At 42.0% G+C, this 19,149-nt stretch overlaps 1 protein-coding gene across 1 annotated transcript in view; it reads right to left on the reverse strand.

The window, feature by feature from the left end:
* Window positions 1-19,149, reverse strand: part of LOC121293083 (anoctamin-4) — a 170,415-nt gene that overhangs the window by 56,433 nt on the left and 94,833 nt on the right. The window contains exons 8-12 of the mRNA XM_041215679.1: window positions 18,919-19,019; window positions 17,755-17,799; window positions 14,963-15,094; window positions 3,890-3,996; window positions 169-224 (exon numbers count right to left, since the gene is read on the reverse strand). Of these exons, the coding sequence (XP_041071613.1) occupies window positions 169-224; window positions 3,890-3,996; window positions 14,963-15,094; window positions 17,755-17,799; window positions 18,919-19,019 (441 nt within the window). The remainder of the gene's footprint in view (window positions 1-168; window positions 225-3,889; window positions 3,997-14,962; window positions 15,095-17,754; window positions 17,800-18,918; window positions 19,020-19,149) is intronic.

A 19,149-nucleotide genomic window follows, 5' to 3' on the forward strand; every position in this document is an offset into this window, starting at 1 on the left:
CTGCAGCATTTTGTTTCGGACAACACTGCTTGGGAAGATTAATAAAATTACGATTAAAACAAACTTTTCATTCAAGGCTTCAGGTGAATTTGGCACCACAGGAGAGCATGATTAATACAGTTAAGCAATAAGTTACGATCATTTTCCGACACAAAGCTCCACATTTACCTCATGAAGTGGGAATGCTGCCTCATAGGTGTTGTTGCCAAGTAAACGATTGAGTCCTAAAGAAATGAACATTAAGTAGTGCTGAAAATCTGACAAGTAGATTAAAACAGGCTACTTACCACATGACTGTGTCAAACTTACTCGATGTGTTACCTAATGGAAATAATGTCACCATTCCCTCAACTCCAACTCTTTCCTTTGTTAACTGCCCATCACTAAATGAACCTTCTACAAATTAGGTCAGCTATAGATTTATTTGGGATGTCCAAGTTTGGTCAGCAAAAGGCAATTTAAGCTGATGGAGGAAAGGCTTTGGCCCTCTGTCTAATACGGACATCGTGTTTTGATGAGCCCTCCCACTCCGATCCGATTAAGACCTGGCGAGTCTCATTCAGAAGTTAAACCAGTCAGGGGTGTTTAATTCCCATCCTTTCAATCAGGGATGAAGTGTTTGACTGGTGAAGGTAACAACTGATCACCTTACCCCACCCCTCTAGCCCCACTCATTCCTAATGTACCTCATCTGGACTTTCACAGGCCAGACACACAGACACACACAGAAGAGATTTGCATAAGTGACAATTTATTTTTGAGCCATCACTGCATGTGGTAGTGGTGGGGTTGGGACAGGAATTGAAAGGAATTTAACTTAAAGTCTCAATAACAGGGAGAAAGACATCATCAACACTCTGCTGCACAAGAGGAGATTTCCTTATGATAAACAGCTTGTACAACCAGCAAGATTATCTGAAAAAGGGAGAACATGCAAGGTTACAGGGCCAAGATGGGGAGTAGCACAAGGTGAAGTGCTCATTCGGAGAGCTAGTACAGACATGTTGGTTCAAATGACCTCCTTCTGTGTTGTGACAACTCTGAGAAGACTAAAAATCATGCAATTGCTTCCCCCCCTTTTTTTTTTAAAGTGGTCATACTGTTAGTGGTTTCTCTGGACTATGACTCCGGTTAATCATACACATGGTATAGATGAAACACCACAAGAACAGGTCAGTGAATACTAATGGGCAATAGGGGCTCCAAGTCGAGCTGAATGCTTAATATTCAGCATCATTGCAGAATAAAAATGATACACTGTCTGATCTATAAACAAGGAATATGTTGGGATTGGTGCTATTGAACATCTTAACAGTTAACACTCCTGTGCAATACAGTGTAAAGCGTAATGGTTAATTCAGAAAAAGGTCAATGGGCCAATGAACTTCTCAGTGCGATATCTACAATTGTTTTTAAATCAACAGTTTAAGGATGCCACAGTAATGAGTTACATTAAACAAAAGTTAATCAATCATTGGCAGGTTTCTGTTCAGTTAGTTAAAAGCTTACTTTACATCACACCATTCATCATCTTACTTATGTTGTTCCATTAACTATCTAAAGTATAAAATGTTAAATTTTTGCAATACCATCTTTGACTTCAGTGTGTGCTTCTGCAGAATGATTTTGCATAATAAGCTGAGATGATGAATGGAGTGATGTAAAGTAACTTCTCAATGAAGTGTAAGAAACCTGCCAGTGACTGATTCACTTATGTTTATCATGTGGTGTCTTTAAACATACCAACATATGAAATAAGAGAAGTAGGCCACTTAAGCCCCTCGAGTCTGCTCTGCCATTCAATAAGATCATGGCTGATCCGTTTGTGTTGTTTTGAGTTCCACATTCCCATCTACCCTGAATAACATTTGATTCCCATGCCTAACAAGAATCTATCTACCTCTGTCATAAAAATATTCAGTGACTCCGCCTCCACTGCTTCCTGAGGCAGAGAGTTCCAAAGTCGCACAGCCTTCAAAAGAAAAGATTTCTCTGCATCCCTGACCTATAAGGGTGACCCCTACTTCTAAAACAGTTCTGGACCCACAAGAGAAAACCATGCTGACTCTTTCCAATTACCTGGAGTTTTTAAAAAGTGTGCAGCTGTAACCTCTTTAATGATTGACTAACCAGTTCCCCACAGCAGACATCAAGCTAATTGGCCAATGGTCTCCTGTTTTCTGCCTCCCTCCCTTCTTGAATATTTGCTACTTACCGTCAGATGGAAAGTTTCCAAAATCTAGGGAATTCTGGAAATTGACCTTTCTCAGGTGTAACAAATTCTCTTAACAGTCCTCTGCAATGCAGTGCAGATCTTCAATAGCATCACTCCCAACTTGCTGGATACTTAGAGATCAGTTCAGGATATTATTTTGGATAGAAATGAAGCTGAATATTAAACAAGGGATTCAGCTCCACCTGGAAATAATAAGGCTTAATTTTTCCTTCTCAGTTTTGTTCCATGAAGTTAATTTGCTGAATTGTCGAGGCTCGGAGAGTGTAATAATGATATATAAATGATCATACTCATAACCCAGAGCAATTGGTAGTTTATGGGAAACTATGGAAATATTCTTGGACAAAGGTTCTTATTTCTTTATTCAAAGAAAGCAGGCTTGTTTGAACCGAAGTATTGATGAGCTATTGAGAATAAGTCATGTCATAAAGGCACATTAAGAAATATGAGCCGATAAAGAGAAGTCACAACAATATTGCTGACAGCAAAACTCCTTGCTGGCAGTGGGCATAAGATCACTTTTCTACTTAATTGGATAAAATCACATGTTAAAATTAGCCCCTATACACAAATGGGGCAATTTGTGTTATGTGTATTTGTGCATCTACTGATGATTGGGAGAATAATTACTGGTTGACTTGCATGGCTTGGGGAAGCAAGATGAAGCTTAATTTGGCTTGGCCTGAATAGCCAAGTGGTTATGGTACTGGGTTTGTAACCCCCAGATCAAGAGTTCAAATCTCACAATGGCAAAGCTATCAAGAGTTCAAATCTCACAAAAGCAAACTATGAAACTTCATCTGAAAAAAAAAGATGAAGCTTAATTTGGCTTGGCCTGAATAGCCAAGTGGTTATGGTACTGGGTTTGTAACCCCCAGATCAAGAGTTCAAATCTCACAATGGCAAACTATGAAACAATGTAACTTCATCTGAAACAGATGGAAACAGGTTTACTCAAAAAGAGTATCAAGAGTTCAAATCTCACAATGGCAAACTATGAAATAATGTAACTTCATCTGAAACAGATGGAAACATGTTTGTACTCGAAAGAGTTACACCTATTAAGCTTCATTGTGAGATTTGAACTCTTGATAATCTTTTAAATCTTTTAAATTTGAACTCTTGATAATTTAAAAGATTATCTTTTAAATTTGAACTCTTGATAATTTAAAAGATTATCAAGAGTTCAAATTTAAAAGATTTAAAAGATCATCAAGAGTTCAAATCTCACAATGAAGCTTAATTTGTGGGTAAAGATGGTCTGGATGGTGGGGTTAATTAGACCAAGGCGAATGGCATTCAATTCGAGTTTTAAAGTCAAACATTGTCATTTTGGTATTCCTATTGCAAAAATGCTTAGTTTTTTTTAAAATGGAAACTGCCCCATGTCAACAACTCACGCTCCTCGATAGTGGAGGTGCTAGAGCTAACCGGAAATTTCCATTATAAATGGAGACAAAAGAATTTGTAAAATGGAGAACTTGACAGGAAAGAATTGACAAAGGCAAATTTGTAAATACAATTCATATTGACTGAAAACAATATGGTCCATTTGCCCCTTACAAGCAGCTTCCAACTTTAAAAATTCTGCTATTGACAACGGGTAATCAATAGCATTCACTCGTTCTCTCAGAATAAAGCAACAAGGCTTACCAATTTTGTTCTTGCCCTCCTCATATTTAACCCTCTGTAAAATGTGGTGCAGAATTCTGCTTCTTGTTGCATTGTTGAAGAACGTATCTTTGTTGTTTATAATGAAGCTGAAATAAAACGGAATGGGTTTTTCTCTCAGTCACCGTTTTCAATGCATGTGCAGGCCATGATCAGAAACATGAGGCTCCTAAAGTGTTGATTTACGTTTTTAAACTTAAGAAACCCCTGAAGGGGGTAACACCATGCGCTAAAGCCAAAGGTTTCCAACTTCTTTGCAATATGCAAATAATTGCATCACTGTTATCACAATTACATAATAAACATAATAACACCATCATTCCAATAGCTGAAAGGTCATTAACCAGAGTCACAGGTTCAGAGGTAACATGAGAATCTTTTTATTTGAGCGCAAGTGATTTATTATGATCTTGAATTCACTGCACAAAAAGGGATTTAACAGTGGCTTTCGAAAGGGAGCTGGATAAGTACTTAAAAAGGAGGAAAACTGCAGGGATTTGGGCAAAGCCTGCAGGAGAAACGGTGCAACAAAGCACTCTGAAGGTTATCGAAACCTCAAAAAGGAAGGAACAGGGTATTTTCGAAATCATTGTTAAGAGGCTGAAACTGTGGAGGTCTAAAGTGACTTTGGGGTCCAGGTAGAGACACAATTAAATTGTCGTGAACAGGAAATAATCAAAAAGACTGATGGAATGCTGGCCTTTATATCCAGAGGACTAGAATCCAAGGGTAGAAGTCACACCTGGGTATTATTGTGGGCAGTTCCGAGCACCACAGCTTAAGAATATTTTGGACTCGGAGGTAACGTAGTGTAGATTTACCAGAATTATACTTGGGCTCCAAGGGTTAAATTACAAGAGGTTACACAAACTAGAGTTGTATTCTCCAAGTTAGAAGGTTAAGAGGTGACTTGATCTATTCAGGGGAACAGATAGAGTAGATTATAAATGGAATAAAAAATAGTTCTGCTGCTTGGGAAGATGAGGACTAGGGGACAGTCTGAAATTGTGAGCTAGTTCGTTCAGGCGTGAAATGGGGAAATGTTTCTACACAAAAGGTTGGCAGAAGTTCAGAACTCTCTTCTGCAAAAAGCAAATGACAGATCAATTATTCATTTTAAATCTGAAATTGATGGATTTTTGTTAAAGATATTGAGGGATATGGGGCAAAAACAGGTACATGGACTAAGCCATGATCTCACTGAATGGCAGAACAGGCTAAGGGATTAAATGGTCTCTTCCTGTTCCTATGCTCTTATTTAAAAAGTCCTAATTTGCAGCGCTAGGACTGAGGTGTGGGACTAAACTGAACAGCTCTTTTCAAAGAGCTGGCAGTCATGATGGGCCAAAATGCTGTAAAATTCCATGATCCTGAGAAATGTAAAAATGTTAGAGAGAAGTAGAAATCAATAACTGTTTAAGCAAAATCCAATATTAAGAATACTTTCAGCAAGATTGCAACTGAGAAGCAACCAAAAGTTCACCATAGCAACAGGAGCAGGCTGTACAGTCTCTCAAGACCCTGCTCCTGGGTTCTACCAGGGCCAGTCAGCTCTTGACTTCATTACAGCCAATTGGTCAAAAGAGCTGGACCCCAGAGGTGAGATGCAGAGTGACTGCCCTTGACATCAAGTCAACATTTGACTGAATGTGGCATCAAGGAGACCTAGCAAAATTGGAGTCAATGGGAATTGGGGGAAAAACTCTCCACTGGTTGGAGTCATACCTAGCACAGAAGGAAGTTGGTTGTGGTTGTTGGAGGCCAAACATCAGTCCAGGACATCACTGCAGGAGTTCCTCAGGGTAGTGTCCTCGGCCCAACCATCTTCAGCTGCTTCATCAATGACCTTCCCATCATCATAAAAGGTCAGAAATGGAGATATTCACCACTGATTAGAATTGCATTGTTCAGTACCACTTGTAACACCTCAGAAACTGAAACAGTCACTGCCCACATGCAGAAAGGCCTGGACAATATTCAGGCTTGGGATGATAAGTGGCAAGTAACATTTCTGCCACACAGGTGCCAGGCAATGACCATCTCCAACAAGAGAGAAATTAACCATCTCTCCTTGACATTGAATGACACCGATCACCGAATCCCCCATCATCATCATATTGTGTATTACCATTAACCAAAACTGAACTGGACCAAAACTGAACTGGACCAGAGTGGTTACAACAGCAAAACAGAGGCTGGGAATTCTGCTTTGAGAAATCACCTCCCGACTCCCCAAAGCCTGTCCACCATCTACAAGACATAAGTAATACTTTCCACTACACAAGTACTGTCTACTTGCCTGTGTGGGTGCAGCTCCAACAACACTCGATAAAGCAGCCTGTTTGATGAGCACCCCATGCACCAACTTAAAACAATCACTCCCTTCACCGATGGACTATGGCAGCAGTGTGTGCCATCTTCAAGATGCACTGAAACAACTCCAAGACTCCTTCCAAACCAGCAATCTCTACCACCTAGAACATACAGACGCTTGGGAGCATCACCACCTGCAAGTTTCCCTCCAAGTCATTCACCATCCTGACTAGGAAATATATCGCCGTTCCTTCACTGCCGCTGGTCAAAATCCTGGAACTCCCTCCCTAACAGCACTGTGGGTGTACCTACACCACACGGACTGCAGCGGTTCAAGGTAGCAGCTCACCACCACCTTCTCAAGGGCAATTAGGGGTGGGCAATAAATGCTGGCCCAGCCAGCGACACCAGCCTCACTCACACTACTACATCATCCACCACAGAAGATTCCCTAATTGAACTGTCTGGTTTCAATATTCTAGCTAGGTTTAATAGGACTCAAAACCGGTAAAGCAGTGTTTGTACCCTAGGATGGTAACTGAGTTAAGGGATGGAGCCTACAAACTGCTGGCACTCATTACAACAGAGTCAATGAACACAGGGGAGGTCCAGCTGGATCAGAAACAAAATGATGACAAAAGAAAGCTGAGGCTACAGGGTTCTGATTGAAGGTCACAGACCTGAGACATTGCGATGAATTGTACAGCCCGGTCAGGCTCCACCCCTGACCTACCCTCCACCCCTGACCTACCCTCCACCCCTGACCTACCCTCCACCCCTGACCTACCCTCCACCCCGACCTACCCTCCACCCCTGACCTACCCTCCACCCCTGACCTACCCTCCACCCCTGACCTACCCTCCATATTGTATGAGGCCCAAGGGTGGACGGGCTGCCTGACTCTCTTTAAATGGACAAGTAACTGCCACTCAAGGGCCACCCTCTACCACTGCCACAATTATATTTGGCCTGTGGGGTATGGCAGGAGGAAGGTGAACAGCCCAGCAGCTTTGCCAGAATGGGCTGCTGCCAGGCAGAGAGGGGGAGGGGGTACCTTCTTTGGGGGTCTCCTGGGCCCATGGGAAGCACCCACCCCCAAAGATAGTACCCCTTTTTATGCCTCTCCACCCCTGGACTGTCTAAGATTCCATTCCACCCCCCCCCCCCCCCCCAACTTACCTTAAGTCCTGTATCCACCTTCACTTCTTCTGGGGAACTGCCTGTAATGCCAGCAGCGGCCACCACTCACCTCTGGCGCTGCTGGGACTACAGAGCTGTTAGCCAATCAGATTGGCCAGCAGCTCTCTCGGGCAGGACTTCCTGCCCCTTAGCGGTGGAAATCCCACTCTTAATTAATCAAGGATGCCCCCCGACCCCAAGTGTAAAATTCCGTGGGGCTGCTGGATTTCGCTCTAGCCAAGTACCAAATGGTTTAGGTGGGGAGCAGGGAGGGTACTCCATCCATCCAGAAAATTCACCACCTTAATTCTGCTTCTCTCGACTGCTTAACCCAAGTATTTCCAGCATCTGCACTACAAATTGGTCAACAGAAATATACAATTATCTGGATCCCCTGTTAAATAGCAGCCAAAATGGTTTCAGAAGGATCATGTCTGGTTTAACCAGCTCCCTTCAACTTGTTTTGAGGAGCTGGGGGGTGATGTTGAATATTCTACGATACAATAGACCCTGACTAAGGCTATTGCACAAACTCAAGGTATGGGCATGTTGAGTAAAAGTACAGTTAAGGAATAAGATCATTGAAAGAGAGCAGCAAGCTACAGTAAAGAAATGGATGCTGGACTGGGGAGATGTACTGTGTGGACAGTTGAGGTACTCACTGCTTCTGATCTACAATAAAGTGAGCTGGACTTGGAAATGCAAAGTAAGTTGGCCAGAATAATAGTCACGATTGATCCTGAGCATTTCAAGTTAAACCATGACAATAGCATGAGTAAACATCACACATACACACACACACACAGCCAGAGTTCAGAGCTGGCAGTTTTGCGAACGTTTTTAACCTTAAGTTATAAATGTTGGATGTGAGTTGTCAGTAACAGCTGCACCTCAAGGCTTATTAACTAGTCCCTACAAATCCAATTCTCTCTGCAGTTATCCAAAGCTAATTCATGGAGCAGAATTATTTCGAGATGTGCGCACCTGCAGTTTGTGGGATTAGCCTGGCTTTTGTTATATTGTTGGAATATTGGCTTTCCATAAAAGGGAGGTTTATGTAAAAGGTCACAGGCTGGACCTGTCTGCCAACCAAAAAAACCCCTGGTGATCACAGTGATGGGCAGCTCAGGATATGTGATCAAGCAGGAAAAACTACATTAGTCGGCTGGCTGGATGGATGTTCTGATCAGTCTTAATGGGCCAACCTCTTTATGATCAATGGGTTACTGTTGGGTTAAAGCAATGCTGACTCAGATAATCAAAGCGGCAAAGTCTACTTCCTTTAAGTAAGTACCAACCCTACTTGTTTTAAGCTGCATTTTGTATGAAGTGTTTGTGCTTTCTGTCCATTATGCCCAGTTATACAACTCACTATGCATTGTTATTATTTCAATGCAATTCTTGAAAGGGTTGTAGAATCAGATTCAAGAGCAACTTTCAAAAAGAAAACTGGATATAATACTGAAAAGGGAAACATTTGAAGGGCTCTGTAGAAAGTGCAGGGAGCAGGGGAGTGAGACTAATTGATGCAATGGGCCAAATGGCCTCATCCAGTGCTGTATGATTCCCTATGTCCAGGAACAGTGATTCCCGAGATGCTTGGATGATTTCCAAGACTTTGACCACTGGCATCAGCAGGAAGAGTTGTATGGGGCAACAGTTTTAATTTTTCCTGAAATAGATCATTTTGGCATTTACAAAAGCAATCACCTTTCCAACCAAATTAACTTGGCTCCCTGACCACTGCTATCGTGTGCTTTATTACTGTGTGAAGGTCAGAGTGCATATGAGTAGGCCCTGGCCGGTCCAGCCTGCTCCGCCATGAGCTCATCTTATCGTGGCCTCAACTCGTTCCCATCTAACCCCCATAACATTAGACTCCCTTGTCAATCAAGAATCGATTTAACTCAGCCTTAAAAATATTCAATGACCCAGCCTCCACTGCTCTCTGGGGGGAAGGAATTCTACAGACTAACGACCCTTAGAAAAAATTTCTCCTCATCTCCGTTCTAAATGGGAGGCCCCTTATTTTTCTTAAACTGTGTCTCCAGTTCTAGTCTCCCACACAAGGGGAAACATCCTCTCAGCATCTACCCATCAAGTCCCCTCAAGATCTTGTGTTTCACAATAAAGCCACCTCTCATTCTTCTAAACTCCAATGAATACAGGCCCAGGCTGCCCAACCTTTCCTCATAGAGTAAACCCCCCATCCCAGGAATCAGTCAAGTGAACGTTCTCTGAACTGCTTCTAATGCAATTACATCCATCCTTGAGCAAGGAGAACAAAACTATACACAGTAATCCAGATGTGATCTCACCAATGCCATGTACAGCTGTAACATAACTTCCCTACTTTATATCCTGCATATAATGCATGTAAAGTAAAGCTTACTTCACTGCAGCTCCCCAAACTATATAGTGATAGGAACGAATGTAGGAACATTACAGTGTAAATTAATCCCTTTGGGATTGTACGTGTGGAACTAGCTTCTGCACTTTTTTGCTATTTGCATTTTCCTCTGCAAAGCAGTATTGAGTGAGACCAACCACATATTTTGCATTGATTAACTCAAAGATAAACTGCTTAGGTTTTCCACTGCACAGTACAGTTGCTGGTTCAGGGAGTCTCCAAGCTAACTAAAACATACACTGATATTAATCAAACAACGCACAGGATGAGCCATACATCCTCCTGCATGAATCAGAGAGCAGAAGCGTACTGGCATTAAGTAGCGGAGCAATTAGATTCAGAGACGTGCAGGAGCGCAGAGGTCTGAGGGTGATAGGGCTGGTGGACGTTAGAGAGATAGGGAGGGGCGAGGTCATTGGCAGAACTGAACAAAGTTTAAGAATTTTACACACATAAACGCTACATGACAGATTTCGATGCTACTCAGTTCCAAACATTTTGGGCTGAATTTTCTGATGAATGACAATCATAGTCAGCTTGCCACTCTGCTCCTACTTACTTACCTTGCACTGGAGCTCCACGTTAAGATACAAGAGAAGGTAAGTGCATAAGGCAAGTGGGTGGAGTAGGAGCTCAGTAGTCTAATTAACCAGGAGATAGGACTGATTTTAATCTTTCTAACTTTTCCTGGGTAACCATTCTGGTTAAGTGAATTGGAACCATTCGGAATCTCTGAGTCTAAATCAGTTTCTGAGGGTTCCAGGCACAGGGGAGTTACCCGATCAAAGTCCAAATTTGCCAGACAATTCCCACAGCCAGTGTGTTAAGACATTAGAGGGTCCCCTCCCCCCACCTCAAGCACAGCTTCCAGGGGGTTACAACCATCCAAAGGTCCAAGCTGTGGGCCTCGAGGCTGAACGGATAGCATTCTGGCATCCATCAGGAGGTCGTGGGTCCATGTCCCACTCCAGAGGCAGAAGCTCAAGCACAAAAATATAGGTCAAAAGTCCAGCACATTGCTGAGGGAGAACACCTCCAACGGAGGGGTAGTCTCTTGGATGAGATGTTAAGATTGAGGGATTAAATGAGTACTGATGTATGGTCACAGAGCTGAAACATTAACTGTTCTTGACTCTCCACTGATGCTGCCAGACCTGCTTAGTTACAGAGCGTTTCCAGTTTTTGTTTCAGATTTCCAGCATATGCATTATTTTATTATGTTAAATTGAGGCCCTGTCTATCAGCACAAAGCCCCTACAGCCTTGATTTGAAGAGCTGGGGAGTTCTCCCCAGTGTCCTGGCCAATATTTATCCCTCAACCAACATCACTAAAACAGATGATCTGGTCATTCTCACATTGCTGTTTGTGGGAGCTTGCTGTGCACAAATTAGCCACTGGTGTTTCCTACATTACAATGACTACACTTCCAAGTGTACTTCACTGGCTGCAAAGCACTGTGGGAGCATCCTGAAGCAGTGAAAGGCACTATACAAATGAAAGTCTCTCTTTAATCCAGTCAAGGCAGCTCACCGTCACATTCTCAAGGCCAATAAATGCTGGCCCAGCCAGCGAAGCCCATATCCCATGAATGAATTTTTAAAAAGTGGGACAATGCAACAGACTACTATTGGTGTTTAGAAAACATCCTGATGCATAAAATTAGCTGATGAAAGATTGAATATTTCTGAAAGAAAGGCTTTTATTTTTGTTGAAGCTTTTTGACTTGCACTCATCAGGACAATTGGTGCATTCTCCATGGCACAGCGCCTCTACCAGAGTCCACTTGCCAACAAAACAAATCAGCACCCTCTTCTCACACAGTATAAATATGCTGCTTTCTCCGACATTGGTATTTTCTTGCAAATTGTCCCGAGTGCAAGTCAAAAAAAAATCTCTTATTCAGCAATACTCAAGTCCTGCATTACCAAACGACTATTTTTGAAAAGTTGGACAAATTATGTTATGAAATATTCAATCTAATTTTCTGTAAACTCATTGTAATAACTTAAATTATTTTCCTTTCACCACCAATTCATTAATTTAGGATTAAAACATTTTCTATTACTCCAACTTAATATCTGATGCTTACTGGCTAAATTAAGTTTCTATTTTCATCACACATCACTTCAAGTTGAATTGTATACTAATGAGTTTTTTTTTGTAATTTTAATAGGTATTTGATTACTTTCTTTGTGAAATATTGCTCCTAGAAAGAGTAACATCCATACTTAAAGAGGCTCTTAAACACTGACCAAGCCAGGCTCTGTGCTGTGTCAATCGCCCTTTGTTAGATTGGTCCTTCAATTCAAGTTCCCTCACTTTCTTCATCCTGCATGTTGATGATTAGGAAGTTTCAGCTGTTCAGCCTCTAATCAAGCCCAGTTTCTCTCTGTAAAGTCACCTTGGAACATTGTACCTTTTGTAAAACTGCTAGCCTAGGGAGAAATTCCCAAGGTGAAAGGTTAATCAAGTAGAAAGACTGAAGTGGATTTAACGAGGAGTATATATACAGGGAATGCTCTTTCATGGTTCTATGGAATGTGACAGTTAATATAACCCACACTGGGTCCAGAAGGTGCTGGTCGTCCTCCGGTCCACAGACACAAGGCTAGATTGCAATTCCAGGACTAGATTTGGTTGATCATCTAGTGTCAGTTAATAACATAGGCGCTGTTCCAGAAATGAGATTTAGGGTATTTTAACTCCAGTAGCTTCATTTAATCTCATTGTTCAACCATGCAATCATTGTTGATTGGGTAAAAAGGGTAACGTTTATGAATAGTCCACTCTAACCATTGGCTACACAAGGTTTATCCTAAATGTTTCCTTTTGGGAAAACAAAATGATTGAGGTAGATGTTAAACTTTTCCCCCAGGGGCCGTGATTAAGCTTTCATCATTATCAATATCAATTCTGATAAATCTAAGTTGTGCACGATCAAGCATAAACATCAAGCTGCCTGTTAGTAAAAAAGGACAGCTGATCATTTATGACATTATATTTAGGCCCAAGAGGAATAAATCCCACCAATTCAATGTGCAGATGGTGGCTGACCCAGGATGAAAGACTTTGTATGTTTAAACATGCCCCACAAAATCCAGAATCAGTATACAACTTCATCTGCATTCACAAATACATGTTCCTAAAATGTGAGTAGTGCTGGCTAGGCTAGCATTTATTGCCCATCCCTAATTGCCCTTGAGAAAGTGGTGGTGAGCTGCCTTCTTGAACCCCTGCAGTCCATGTGGTGTAGGTACACCCACAGTGCTGTTAGGGAGGGAGTCCCAGGATTTTGACCCAGCAACAGTGAAGGAATGGTGATATATTTCCAAGTCAGGATGGTGAGTGACTTGGAGGGGAATTTGCAGGTGGTGGTGTTCCCATGCACCTGCTGCCCTTGTCCTTCTAGGTGGCAGAAGTCATGGGTTTAGAAGGTTCTGTCGAAGGAACCTTGGTGAGTTGCAACAGTGCATCTTGTAGATGGGTACACACTGCTGCCACTCTGCATTGATAGTGGAGGGAATTAACGTTTAAGGTGATGGATGGGGTGCCAGTCAAGCAGGCTGCTAAGTCCTGAATGGTGTCAGCTTAGAGTGTTGTTGATTATGAACTTATCCAGGCAATTGGAGTTTATTCCACCACACTCCTGACTTGTGCCTTGTACATGGTGGACAGGCTTCAGGAAGTCAGGAGAGGAGTTACTCATCACAGAATTCCCAGTCTCTGACCTGCTTTTGTAGCCACAGTATTTATATGGCTAGTCCAGTTCAGTTGATTTGGTGATGGTAATGCCATTGAATATCAAATGAGGAGAATGACTAAATTCTTTTGTTGGAGAAGGTCATTGCCAGGCACTTCAGTTACTTGCCACTTATCAGCCCAAGCCTCAATGCTGTGTCGGTTTTGCAGTTTGAAGGCACGGACTGTTATATTATCTGGGCAGTTACGAATTTCCAGCTGAAGTATCTGAGCTCGATACTGAATGCAAGGCTAGTTGGGACTTTTGGATTAAAGCCATTATGACAAAACTCTTAGCTATGCTACAGCATCCACAAGGTCCAAGATAGCATGAATAAGGGTCCAGAACATGGGCTATAACCTTAAATAAAAAGTCAGCTAGGTTGTACAGGAGTCATAATCAGGAAGCAATTTCTTCACACACAAAAGGCAGTGGAAATCTGGAACTCTCTTCCCTAAAAATGCTGTCTCAGATATTCCTGTTATTCCAAAGCCCCTACCTACATTATTACTGTGTTACCAAACTGGGTGCCATTAGTCAACTTGGAAACTGAATTCTCTAATGCTTCGTCCAAGACATTGATAAGTGCAGTCAAACGGACAGGCAAAGGAAGGGTAGGACTAATTACGGACCACAACAAAGATGCTCCTCTGGGGGCAGAGGGAGTGTATTTAATGCTCCTCTGGGGGCAGAGGGAGTGTATTTAGTACTAAGTCCTTAGCCTGCTGCAGTGTTCCAATGAAACTCTGCATAAGCTTAAGAACAGCAGCTCATCTTCCATTCAGACACTTCACAGCCTTTTGGGATACAGTGGAGTCAACATTGATTTCAACAACTTCAGACCAGGGATTCTAGCCCCATTTTGATTTTTTTTTTGCCAAGGGTGAGTCTGTACCTTGTTTTCATGATTTTGCTTTCAGACAGAGCGGTTCATTATTCTGCCATTGACACCCGCTCTGGGTCAATGTTTTGTTTCTTTATTACAACTGTTACCATTGCCTTTTGTTACATGACATCTTTTGTTATTTAATCTCTCCTGCCCTTTAACCTATCCCAGGCATTTCCTTTTGTTCTTCCTCCCTCTCCCACTTTCAAACAGTATAAAACCATCACATTTCCACTATTCCTCATTTCAGAGGAGTCATATTGGACTGCAAACGTTAACTCTGTTTCTCTCTCCACAGATACCATCAGCCCTGCTGAGTATTTCCAGCACTTTCTTTATATTTCAGATTTCCAGCATCTGCAGTATTTTGCTTTTAATTTGTATTAAGTGGCCACTTTGCATTTATCTTCAGAGGACTTTGCCAATACTCGGAAAATTACTTTTGTTGGAATGGAAGAGCCAAATACCGGAACATGCAGCACCATTTTCCAATGTTTGGAGCTGCGACAGACGAGTGCAATACTTACTGATGGATCCTCTGTTGGCTGAAAGGAGCAGTGTAGCAGTCCGTGTCCTCCAGATCTGGTAATGTATCCTTGTCCAGCTTCATAGGTTTCCTAGGTAACCATCCTCGAAACCTGCTCAACCTTTTCTCCATCCTGTTTATAAAAACGTATAAATGTTTATTCACGGTCTAATATCTTAATGCTTACACCTTATCGGGATATTTACACAAATTAAGTTCAAATACTTCAGGTATTGCAAATGCAATTTTAAAGAAGAGTAAAGATGTCAAGTCTGAATTCTAACAGATCTGCGTAGTTGCTAGAGCAATTAATCTCTAACTGACCTGGGTCAGGTACAATTACACCTTGTGGCCTTGCAGGGTTAAAGCAGGTTTCACTAAGACCAGAGCACAACTTAACAGCCGAGTAATAGATTCTGTGCATTGACTCAGAGTTTCCCAGAAACCTACGCCCTTGTATTGACAGAGCAACGCAGTGGGGTCGCTTTGATGGTGCAATTGCCCCAGCGACTTCTGGCGTAAGTGACTCACGCCACTACTTGTGTCACATGGTAATTTCCAGGGACTCTGGCATTGCTCTGCCATTTCACTTGGCCAAAAACGTTGAACAATTAACTTCAACAGCTCCCCGTCCCAGTCAAAAATTGATGGCGCTCGCGGGTTTGCCGAGTTAACAACCCACTGATCATCAAGGGTATTTTGTTTAAAATTGGTGCCAAGGGCGCTTGGTCACAGGGAGAGTCAATAAATACACGAACATCCCTAACACAGGTGATCTGGCCACCGTCACATTGTGGGATCTTGCTGTGCACAACTTGACTGTCACAATTCCTAGGTTAGGGTAGTGACTACACTTCAAAAGAACTGGCTGAGAAGTGTTTTGGGATATTACGAGGTTGCAGGGACATTATACAAATGCAAGTTCTTATCTATCTTTTACACTTTACATTCCCAAAGCAAATCCATTGTACCAGTTGTGATCAGATTTAAACTGATTACATGATTCACAATTAAATTTTGTCGTCACTTTACACACAGGACACTCACTATACATTTAACATCAATGAAACAACATTGGATTACTTGGTTAAATGGTACGATCACTGAGGGGCAGTTTAGAGTTGAAGTGTCTAATCGGGACAATATCAAGTACATTCAGCTTTGCTGGTATCTCATTAGTTTAATTGTCTACATTTTGAGACAAGAAATGGCTTCCTAGAGTCCATTTAGCATTTGCTTTCAGAAGGTCCATTGTCCAGGCTTCTGCCTTGTTAACTTGCCCAGCAATAAGTTTTGTTTGGGTAATTTTTCCCATTCTTGGGCCAATACATCTGCCAGTAAAGTTCAGATTTTAAAAAAAAGACACTTGGTTAATGAGGAGCCTTGATTTGGCCAACCCAACTATAAACTGATGTGACTGGGATTGAAACCAACTCAGGGAAAAGGAATAGAAAGGTTTGTTTTTTTTTGCAATGTGAGACTTGCAAGAATTGTTCAGCTTTTGTCACTTTTATGAAAATGTTAAAATGATCTGCTGAGAGTCGTCTCTGGCCCTGTCACCTTGAACATTCCCTACTCTGCTCTGGACTCATCCAGATGCTCATTGCAGCTTATTCTAATCAGATACAGAACAGACTTTGCCTCAAATTCTCCACAGAACGTGCAAGAGTCTAATGAACGCAGCCCGTCATTATTTTCAAGTTCCAGGAAATTCTGGGCTTAAGGTGTCACTTTCCTCACCTCCTGCATCTACCCATCAGCAACCCCACAGGAGAGTTGCTGGTATGTATAATTAGATTATATCCCACAGATATTTTAATAATGATGGAACATTTCCTCGTTGTTCATCAGCTCAATTGCACAAAATTGATTCCCTGAGATTCATTCTAGTTACCACAAGGTTTGGCAAGTCTACTTCTCACTTTGTTGGCAGCCCCGTCCTATACCCTACGCAGTTTAACAGCGAGCCTGGGACGAGGGGTCAGAGACTCAGATAAGGAGTCAGCCATTTTGGATTGAGACGGAGGGAAGATTTCTTCACCCAGAGGGTTGTGAATCTTTGGAATTCTCCGCCCCAGAGCTGTGGAAGCTCAGTCCTCGAGAATATTCGGCCTGGGATTGATACGTTTTTGGGCAAGGAGGGAATTAGAAATATGGGGAACAGGTGAGAAAGTGGAGTTGAGGTCGGGGGGAGATCAGCCATGATCTGATCGAAAAGCAGAGCAGATTCAGGAGTCCATGTGACCTACTTCAGCTGCTATTTTTTTTTTATTATGCCCTTACATGGCTTGCTCCTGCTCAATCTTAGCAATGTTCCCTACTGTGCAAAGCAAAGCTTTTTGCAAGACACACAAGTCCTTAAAAAAGAAAAGCTATGGCAAATGGTGCCATTACCTCCAGTTGAGTAAAGACTTCCCACAACAACATTGAGGGGCCTATACACATGTCAACAGCATTACAAGTTTGTTCAGTCAGCAAGTAGTTTGGAGATTGATACTGTTGACTCTGTTTATATTTTAGTTAAGTAAAAATATTGCACAAAGGTGTAACCGGGGGTCTAAAGCAAGGTGTTTTTACTTAGGAAATTCTGCTGTGCAACATGGTCCTGTCAGAAGGTAATGAAAGTGGGTCTTGGCTTCCATCGTGTTGTGGCCGTAACTTAGTATTGAATCTCGAGACAACGTAAACGTGGTCAAGAAACAGGGAATCTTAGTCTCCGAGCAGGAAAGAGAAGCGCGCACAGCCTTTCAGTTCAGCCCAAGTAGGTTTCAGGCAATGCCCGGACGCACGAACCTGCTCATGAACTTGTATCGCCGCTGCAGGTAATAGATTTTTCTCCTGGAAGAACAGCAAAAATGAAGCCAGTCGAGAAGAAAACCCGTCGTCAGTTACAGTATGAACTATCGAGGAAGGAAAGGGAGATTGAAGATATAAGCCTGCAAGAGGTAGGAGAAAAAGACTAAAAGGAGAGATTAACAGATCAAACACAAGAAAACAATTCAAAAAGACATGCGAGAAGCTGTCAAACGATTTGCTTTTTAAAACATTGTGATGGATGGAAAAGGGAGAATTTTAAACACAGCTCTACAGAATTAGAGCGAAAGAGAAGGGTTTGGCAAGATTTCTTTCTGCAGAGCTTGGAGTGGTTTTCTGGCAAACGAGTCGATGAGAACACGCTGCATCTTTTAAGGGTAGTGGAGGAAGTTAAAAGGGCTATGGGGGAAGAGAGAGCAGGTCAGTAGGATTTAGTTTTGGATTGCTTTAAGAGTAGGCATTAACACAATGGCCCAAATGGTCTCCTTCTGTATTAGGAACTTTTTTTGTTCCCTCAGTCATTTTGAGAATCATAGAATGATACAGCACAGGAGACCATTCAGCCCATCATGCCAGTGGGACATATCTTGGGTTTATAGTGGCATAACTACTCCCTTCAGCCAATGAAAACATTATAACTCAATCCTCAAGACCTTGGTGAGATTGCTCTTTGACCTTCTAATGATAATTGACTGAGACTGTATATTGATTTAAATGGAGCTCATCGATCAGTTAATGGATGTTTCCACAATGCTTCCAGCCAAAGAACATTGAATGTTCTGGGAACATAAATCAAGATTTGATTCTAAGCAGATGATGTAATGTAATGTATTTTCTTAGTCTGATTTTTCATGGTGGGACACAACCAAGAGTTTTGGAAAGGGAAACGCTGCAAAAAGTCTTGGAAACAAAACAGAAAAGCACAGAACTGTCAACTCCTGCAAAGAGAGGAGAGGGGTCAACATCTGGGGTAGAAACTGCTCCCCAAAATGTCGACCTACCTTTTCCCTATAGATGCCAACAGCCTGTGTACTTCCAGCATCACGTTAACAGTCCAGTTTTACTCCAATCCAACAAAAATACCAACAAAACCATCAACGGGACAATTGGAGGGGGAAAAAAAAATTGCATAGTTTTGCTTACCTGAAAGGCATTCGTACATTCATTAATTCTGCATATCTACAAAGAACTTCCCAAGGGGCGTGCAACTTCACAAACATTATGTCACTGTTGGTCAGGGATGACTGCAAAAAGAGAAATAAATTTATATTAACACCTCAATGTATTGAGGTTTTGGAATTTTTAATTCATTGATGGGATTTGGGTCAGCATTTATTGCTGATCTCCGATTCAGAGAGCCACCTTCTTGAATGC

The sequence above is a fragment of the Carcharodon carcharias genome, chromosome 21 (assembly GCF_017639515.1).
Source record: "Carcharodon carcharias isolate sCarCar2 chromosome 21, sCarCar2.pri, whole genome shotgun sequence".
Taxonomy (NCBI): domain Eukaryota; kingdom Metazoa; phylum Chordata; class Chondrichthyes; order Lamniformes; family Lamnidae; genus Carcharodon; species Carcharodon carcharias.